This window comes from Lycium barbarum, chromosome 10 (assembly GCF_019175385.1).
Source record: "Lycium barbarum isolate Lr01 chromosome 10, ASM1917538v2, whole genome shotgun sequence".
NCBI lineage: Eukaryota > Viridiplantae > Streptophyta > Magnoliopsida > Solanales > Solanaceae > Lycium > Lycium barbarum.
This window is the reverse complement of record NC_083346.1, coordinates 122,158,317-122,167,087: the sequence shown is the minus strand read 5'-3', so window position 1 is coordinate 122,167,087 and position 8,771 is coordinate 122,158,317. Positions and strand designations below refer to the sequence as shown.

Here is an 8,771-nt window from a genome sequence, read left to right as displayed (position 1 = left end):
CTTGGTATGTGTCGGTGTCTTGGTGAGGTTATATATACCAACAAGGGTAGGAAAAGTTTGCACTATTGGTGCAATTTAACTTAGTATAGTAGATTAACTTCCATATTTCAATTTGTCATTTCAAACTTGATACTATGAAAAGCTATATATTTGATGTGGGTCAATTTAACCTGATATTATAAAAGATTAATAAACTACGGGTGTAGAAAACTTAAACTAATAAAAGAATGTCAGATTTTCAATCAAATAAAGAGTAAAATGACAACCTGACACATTTTATGACACCACGCAATGGCTATAATTTTTTTCTTTTTAAAAAAAATAATCTTGAAATAGCTTTGAAGCAATGATAAAATTATCTCTAATATGACCTATAGGTTATGAGTTTGCACCGTGAAAGCAATTACTAATATTTATATTAGGATAAATTATTTATATCATACCTTTTAGAGTGCGGTCGTTTCTCGAACTGAGAGGATACTTTATCCACGATGCTGTCTTTTACTTTTTTAAAAAATCTTATCTTTACTGAATATTATACTCTTTACTTCATTACTCCTTAAATAGGACAGATTCCTGGCTTTATCTCTTCAATGTACGTAGTTGAGACTTTCTTCTTTTCACCAAGTTTTTGTACTAAAATGGCTTCCCTTTTCTCTCTTTCTTCTGTACTCATTTTCTTTTTGTACATCAGCTTTGCTTCTGCAACTGTTCTTAATGGTAAGATCTATTTTTTTGTGAATTCTTATTTAGCTTCTACAAAGATTAGTAGTGCTTAGAAAAAATTTAAGGAAGATGTTATTGGTATGTAGACTATACTTAGAACTTTGGAGCAGCAAATCAGTTAAGTTGAGGTTGTAGCCAACTTTTAGACCTTAGCGCAATAAGATTGCGCTTCAGCATTTTTTTTATTTGTATGCATGGACTTGACTAGTCTGTAGGTCTTTAAGTCACAACAAAAAGAAAAAAAAACTAAGATTCTTGAGCTATTTTATTTCCTGATATAACTTACTCACATTTTGTTAGAGTGTTATCTCCAATATACTGCAAGCTGTGAGGTGATATTGATATCTTGATAACATTTCACAGATATACTGGAAAATGGAGACTTTGAGGAAGGGCCAAAGTCATCAGATCTAAAGAAAACAGTGATCATTGGCAAATACTCCTTGCCTGAATGGGAAATCAGCGGTATAGTGGAGTGGGTATCCGCTGGGCCTCAGCCAGGCGGCTTCTACTTCCCGATCCCTCGTGGGATCCATGCGGTTCGGTTAGGGAATGAGGCTGCCATCTCTCAGTATGTGAATGTGAAGCCAAGGGCAATATATTCCCTCACATTTGGAGCCACTAGGACTTGTGCTCAAAATGAGGTCCTTAGGGTCTCAGCTGGAAGCATGTCAAGTGATCTTCCCATTCAGACACTGTATAGTGCCGATGGAAGTGACACTTACGCGTGGGCTTTCGAAACAACATCTGATTTTGTTAAGATTGCATTTCACAACCCTGGTAACCAAGAAGATCCAACCTGTGGACCTCTAATAGACCATGTCGCAATCAAGGAAATGCGTCCTATAACATATACTAAAGGTAAGTTTCTGTCCTGTAATAAATTGGGCATCTCGATGGATTAAGCTCATGATATGGGCAGGGTCCGGGAAGGGACTGGATCACATTGAGTCTATTGTACGTAAATTTATAGCAAGTTTTTCCAAAGCCAAAAGTGTTATTTCTCAAAGTTGAGGTGTTTGGTCAAGTTTTCAGGAGAAGAAAAAGTGTTATTGGGTAGAAGTAGAAGGTGTTTTTCTTTTAGAAACTGAAAAAAAAATCTTCTTTTTAATTTTTTTAAGCACTTTTTAAAAGCTTGATCAAATATTAATTATTGCTCAAAAGTATTTTTAAACTAATTAGTCAAACACAAATTGTTTCTCGCCAAAAGTACTTTTTTAAAAGGGAAAATAACGCTCTATGGCATTTTGGGTAAAGTATTTACTCGAAATGGCCATAGTTTTTTTTTAACATTTTGTAGCCTTCATCCCCTTTTTTAAAAAGTTATTACCCGAGATAGCCACCTCCTTTCTCCCATATCAAATTTCAAGATATTTTTTCCTTTCAAATCTCTTTTTAATGTTGGTGTATTTTTAAAGATAAACTGTGTATAAAATACAAACATTATGTTACACCTTCAATAGTGTATAAACACTGTATAACACTGAATAACATTGTAGAAGTGTATATAAATACCTTTTATACGTTATTATATATTTTTATATAAGGTTTATACATTGTCTGTATTTGTTGTATAAAATTGTACATTATTGTATAATGCTGTATATACAAGCTGCGGTCATAATTTGTTGGGTCATAGGTTTGTAATTTAAAAATATGGCTACTCAAATGTAATTTTGTGTGCTAAATTGTACATTACTGAAATTTTTCCTTTTTAAAAAAGCATTTTTCAAAGTAGGTTGATTTTAGAAGCTTGGCGAAACAGGCAATTACTTTGCATTTCTGCGAAAGGATACTTTCATAGCTTGAACCAGTGACCTCCTAGTGACATGGCGGCTATTCTTACTGTTGCACCAATGCTCCTCTTCTCAATCCTGATACAATACCTTTTTCTGAACATGTATGCAGGTAACTTGGTGAAAAATGGTGGATTTGAAGCTGGTCCGCATGTATACAAGAACTTCTCAACAGGGGTGCTCATATTGCCTTTGAAACAACACAAGTACTCACCAATTCCAGGGTGGATGGTTCAGTTTGTAAAACCAGTGAAATATATTGACTCAAAGAATTTCTTAGTGCATTCAGGAAGTGCAGCTGTTGAATTGATAGGAGGAAGGGAAACAGGCATTGCACAGATCGTAAGAACAGTCCCCAAACAATTCTACAACCTGACTTTCACCATTGGCGATGCAAAGAATGACTGCCATGGATCAATGACAGTTAAAGCATTTGGTGGCAAGGCCAGTACACAAGTTTCCTTTGTATCAAAAGGAAAGGGGTGGTTCAAGACTGCAAGCCTCGAGTTCCAAGCAGATAAAACTAGGACAACAATAGCTTTCTATAGTCCATACTATCACACAAAGATAGATAACTCCGGTCACATGTGTGGACCTGTCATCGATGATGTTAGTCTCGTTCATGTCCGTAAATAAGCAGACGGAAGTGAGCATACTGAGAAAAGGTCATTTTCAAGACAAATTTTAGTAGGAATTCATTTTTCTCTTTTCAAGCAGGTGAACACATATGTGAAGAAGGGTAGTAAAATCTACCATTGCTTTTATGATTTTTTTTTTTTTAAGTTTTCCAATCCGAACAAGAATGATATTTACAAGAATCCCTTTCTTGTTTCTTTGTAGAAGTCACCAAGTGCTTAATCTTTTATGTATTCTCTTGGTTCCAAATCCGATGGTACCATCAACTTCCCTGATCTTTTGCTCTTCTTCTTGGAAGGAGTATACTCATTGGCAAATTAAATTAATGGAAACGGGCCAAATATGCCCCTGTACTATCAAAAATAGTTTAATTATACCCTCCACTTGAGTACACGTCCAATTATACCCTTACCTTTATACATTTGCAATGATTTAACCCTACTCAAATGAAGGGACACGTGATGATGCTGGAACAAAAAACCCATCCCTAGTTTTTATCTTCCACTAGTCGAGCCTAGTGGGCTCGGATACCAGATGGTTAATCCAAAAAAAGTAGTACAGAAGGCAGGCAGCCCTGTGGTTGGCTGCATGAAATGTTCTCTTTTAGATTGAACCACCTTTACCAATACATCCAAATGAACTAGTACTACTATATTTATCATGTCTAGATACATTTTACCTCTGGCTTCTCCAAAACTATATATGTTGCTTGGACTCTTTAGAAATGTCTTGGTGTGTGTCAAATTCATCAAAATTAGAGCATTTTATGAGGATCCAATAGGGGTGTGGCAGCATTTTGAAGAGTCCGAGCAACATAGTTCCAAAGTACCTCAGGCTATAATGGTGCAACGTGCTTTACATGATTGTCAGACACAAAAGGCTAAATAATAGGCACAAAAAAATACAATTTAAGGTGTAACACTAATTCAGCACATGTTTATCCAAGAAATGTAGCTTATTTTCCCATAAAACAAACCTGTTAGTAACTATAGTGCATTTTTGGAGGATCTGACACGGATGGTAGCATTTTTTGGAGACTCCTGAGTAAAATTGGTTAGTAATAAGTCCTATGTTTGATGTTATGATGTGAGAAATCAGCATAATTCAGCCACTAATGCAGACAAATTGAGATGTTACCTGTAGAAGTGGCAAATGCAGTCAAGACAAAACACAACACAGCAGACAAAGCTCGTGCTCAAACAGTCAAGAACCTGACTTCATATGCGAGTGTGATCGCAGTTGTACAGACTACAATTTTAACTGTGGCGGTCGGTCCCAAGCCCTAATAAAGGAGGAGAGTTGCAGGCTGGACAAAGATATGCCCCTGCGAAGTGTGGTCAGTTGAACACTCTTCACCGAAAAATTTTACATTGTAAATTTTCCCCAGAAAGCATATTTTTCCAGCCATCTCTGCAAACCAAGAACCAATCTTTCTCTATGGAAAATCTCCAAAATTCTCCAACTTTCCCTTCAATCACCATGGATAAAAAGGCTCTATCAGATATGCTTCTACAGAAAATGTACTCTGTTGTTGAAATTGCAGAGGCTTTGAATATGCATTGCCAGCTTAGAAAACTAGAGCTCTTTGTTGGACATTTAGAAGGTAATTGTCATTTTGGTAATCAAGTAGCTGAGATGCTAAAGCTCGCTTTTTATGAAGCTGAACAAGTGGTTGAAGAGCATGAATTTTTCATTATGTGAAATCAGTTGATTCCCCGTTCGAGATCATCAAAGGTGCGTGGTTTTTTCTCTTACAGATTGAACCTTTTTGCCTATCGAATTTGAATGTTTCTTGAAATTCGAAAGCCCGTTAAAAAGTTGGATAAGATAGGCAGGTACAGAAATGCAGCGATGATGATTGGACGTGGGGGTTTTATGCATACTCGTGCATCTGTGCGTTACACTGGTATTGTAGGGAGGGACTCTGATAGAGATATTGTTGTTGAAATGCTTTTAAAATCAGGAAATGAAGATACCCTTTTTGTATTTCCCATTGTTGGAGTTGGAGGAATTGGAAAAACTACTCTTGCAAAACTGGTGTATAATGATCCAAGGATAGGTAGTCATTTTCAATTGCGTTTGTGGGTTCATGTGTCTCACGCGTTTAACTAAAGACTTTATTGGAACAAATTGTGAATTCAGTTAGAGAAGATTTGTGTGAGAATCTTGGTATGAATGAACTGCAGAAACTCGTTCGTGAGACATTGTATGAAAAGAATTATTTGGTTGTTTTAGATGATGTATGGAATGAGTACCCGGTGAAGTGGAATGAATTGAAGAAGTTGTTGATTGTGGGTTCTTGTGGAAGCAAGATTCTTGTAACTACTCGGAACGAAGCAGTAGCTTCGTTAATGGGAACCGTTCCTGCATACTGTTTGAAAGGTTTGTTAAGTGAGGATTCTCTGACTTTGTTCTTGAGGAACGCCTTTGAACAAGGTGAAGAAGTGTTATATCCCAATCTCGTTGGGATTGCGTCAGATATAGTGCAGAAGTGCGAGGGAAATCCCTTATTCTTAATGACTGTAGGATTTTCATTGCGTATGGAACTGATGAATGGAAGTGGGATGATGTTGAAGATCATGATATGTGGAACTCAAATCAGGATGACAAAATTGCACCTGCACTAAGTGTGAGCTACGAGCGATTGCCATCTAATCCCAAAGTTTGTCTTGCTTATTGCTCAATATTTCCCAAGGGCTGTGCGATTGAAATAGATAAATTGATACAGTTGTGGGTAGCAGAGGGACTCATTAGTCAGTCTGATAGATCAGAAGATCTTGACCGCATTGGGATTCGATAATTCCAAGAGTTATTGTCGAGATCCTTTTTTCAAGACGTTGAAGAATATCTTTCCGTTTTTATCTCAATCTCTAAATTGCATGACCTTGTACATGATCTTGCACTGTCAGCAGCACAGGTTGAATTCTGTACGGTAAATTCTCACATACAAAATATTTCTGATGAGGTCAGACATGTGGCATTTTCTGACTATGATTTGTCAGGCAAGAAACTTCCAGCATCCCTTGTCAGTAACCAGGCATTAAGGACTATATCTTTCTCCGTTAATGGAGTAGGGCCGATGAGTACAATGTTCGTTGAGAACTGCATAGCAAGATTCATGCAACTTAAGGTGCTAGATATCAGTGATTCATGTTTTGATGAGCTGCCTAGCTCCGTTGGCGAATTGAAGTATTTAAGATATCTTGACGTAAGTGCCAATGGTAGCATTAAAGAATTACCTGATTCAATTAACGAGTTGCTGAGCTTACAAACACTGCGAGTTTCTCATTGTGCACGACTTGAAGGACTACCTAAAGATATTGGAAACTTGATCAGTCTAAGACACTTGCATATAACCACCAAGCAAGCCTTTTTGCCTGATAAAGCAATTGGCTGCTTATCATCTCTTCGTTCTTTGTTTATTTACAGCTGCAACAATCTCGTATCTTTGTCTGAAGGTCTGCAACATCTGACTAGCCTTCGCACACTGGCAATTATTGGCTGCCCAAGACTGACCTTTTTCCCAAGTGCTATGAAACACCTTACTGCTCTGGAGAATCTGTTGATTGTTGACTGTGAAGAGCTGACATTGTTGGAGTGGCAAGATATCGAAGGACTTAGGATGGTCCGGTCATTGGTTATTGGAGGCTTACCCGAATTGGAGTCAAAAGATGTTCATTGCCTTGGGAGCCTTCAGATGTTGGTGCTTGCTGGTTTACCACAATTAGTTACTTTGCCCTGATGGCTTGAAGGTGCCAGTGCTACTCTCCAATACCTGAGGGTGGAAAGGTGCCCAAAATTTGCAGCATTGCCCGAGGGGATGAGTTGCCTCACGAACCTGAAGGTACTTCGGATCGACAACTGGCTGATCTTGAGTTCAGAATGCTGACGCAGGATATCTCATACTTCTGAGGTTCAAATCAATGGAAACTGACTCAACGACCCAACAAATCTATGTACAAAATATAAGTACCCTTGTTTTTCTTCCTTCATGCCTTCGTTGGTTAGCATGTTTCATTTTTTTTATGTAATTTCCAGTTGCTTCAGCTTTTTTGTCCTTCCTATTGCTTGTTACGTTTCACAGTCTTGATTGTGTTATTTATACAAATTGTTCTTATCTTGACTGTTGATTGGCACTCTTAACTGCTCTGTTTTATGGGAAAATAAGCTACATTTATTGGATAATCATGTGCTGAATTAGTGTTATGCCTTTTGCGCCTTTTAGTTAGCCTTCTACTATGTTGCTTGGACCCTTCAAAATGTTGCCGCACCATGTTGGATCCTAGAATATTTTATGAAAACATCCCCGGATCTCGCGAATAGCGGGAGCTTAGTGCACCAGGCTGCCCTTTTTTTTTATTTTATTCATGTCAGTAATAACTTTAACATGGGGCTTATTAAGCCAAATCATAATCTGTAAACTTTCAGTATGGTTCTTATGCCTCGTACATAGTGAGGATCTCACTAAACTCATGTCAACGTCGTCTGATGTGCCTGTACCTGTAAACTGGCAACACGACAAGGAAGCCTGAGTACATGATTGTTACTTAGTGAGTATCACAAACCCTCGATATTGGAACGAGGCTTTAGAAAAACATAATGCATTTATAATGCAAGTCATGGAACTCAATTAAGATCATTTATGAAAAATCATAATTTTTAAAACTGAAATTGTGCCCTTAGGCCTAAAACATAATATAACTAATCTTGTTGCTTTTCAGCATGTAAGAGTACATCTCTGATGGTGATGAGTAAGGATTTCTTGAGCTTGTTGAGCTCATTTTTTACACCCCAAATTAAGTAAAATTCTTGAAGAGCATGTGATCCCAATTTCCCTAAGATTGAGTTTGCAATGTTTAAAGAGAAAATATGCTGCTGCCGTGTCCTTCAAGAAAGTGTTTAAGGGAAAGTGAAGTGACTCCTATGAGCAAGAAATATTTACTAAAGTATTTTTTTGGCATAATATATAAATAAGCCCTCAAATTTGGCCTCATTTTTTAAGTATGTCCTCCAACTTTGGGTGTGCGCAAGAACCTCAACTTGTAAAAAGTTGAACACGTAAACACAAATGCTGACGTCACACTGACGTGACACATAAAATTTGGAGGTGTCTAGATGATCATTTTGTAAGTTAAAGTGTTCAACTAATAAAGTGGAGACAAGTTGAGGTGCCTACTTGTGCACACTCAAAGTTGGAGGGCATATTTAAAAAATGACACCAAGTTTGAGGGCCTATTTATAAATTATGCATATTTTTTAAAACTAAAATTTGGTAGTTGAAAATCTCATGAGTAAATACTCAAAATACCCCCCCAACGTTTGACCAAAATCCCAACTACACACCTAACCTTTGCGGGGGTCCTATTACCCCCCGGACAAATTTTTTCAGTAGCAAAATGGCCCTTTTTTGCTGATGTGGCAGATCAACCAGCCAACCCCCAAATATTAAATGGCGGTTGTCCACACGCGCCTGGCCCACATGCCACGTCATCATCGTCTTCATTAGGAGTTGAAAAAAAAAATCACACCATATCAACTCAAAGAATCTCCAACCAAGCAACAAGTAGCAACTCCAAACAAGCAATTTCCAATCTCAAATCTCTTTAACAAGAT

The 8,771-nt window shown here is 37.5% G+C and overlaps 2 protein-coding genes across 2 annotated transcripts; both read left to right on the top strand.

The window, feature by feature from the left end:
• The first annotated feature begins 532 nt into the window (after window positions 1-532).
• LOC132614303 (protein DUF642 L-GALACTONO-1,4-LACTONE-RESPONSIVE GENE 2-like) lies at window positions 533-3,293 on the top strand. Its single transcript, XM_060328712.1, has 3 exons — window positions 533-720; window positions 1,090-1,587; window positions 2,635-3,293. Exons 1-3 carry the CDS (start codon window positions 594-596, stop codon window positions 3,156-3,158), a joined length of 1,149 nt encoding a protein of 382 aa, XP_060184695.1. The 5' UTR covers window positions 533-593; the 3' UTR covers window positions 3,159-3,293.
• A 1,650-nt stretch (window positions 3,294-4,943) lies between these two features.
• On the top strand, window positions 4,944-6,900 carry LOC132613430 (putative disease resistance protein RGA3). The gene is made up of 4 exons (XM_060327452.1): window positions 4,944-5,217; window positions 5,301-5,540; window positions 5,648-5,911; window positions 6,068-6,900. The coding sequence occupies exons 1-4, from the start codon at window positions 4,944-4,946 to the stop codon at window positions 6,898-6,900; spliced, it is 1,611 nt and encodes a 536-aa protein (XP_060183435.1).
• The last annotated feature ends 1,871 nt before the right edge of the window (window positions 6,901-8,771 follow it).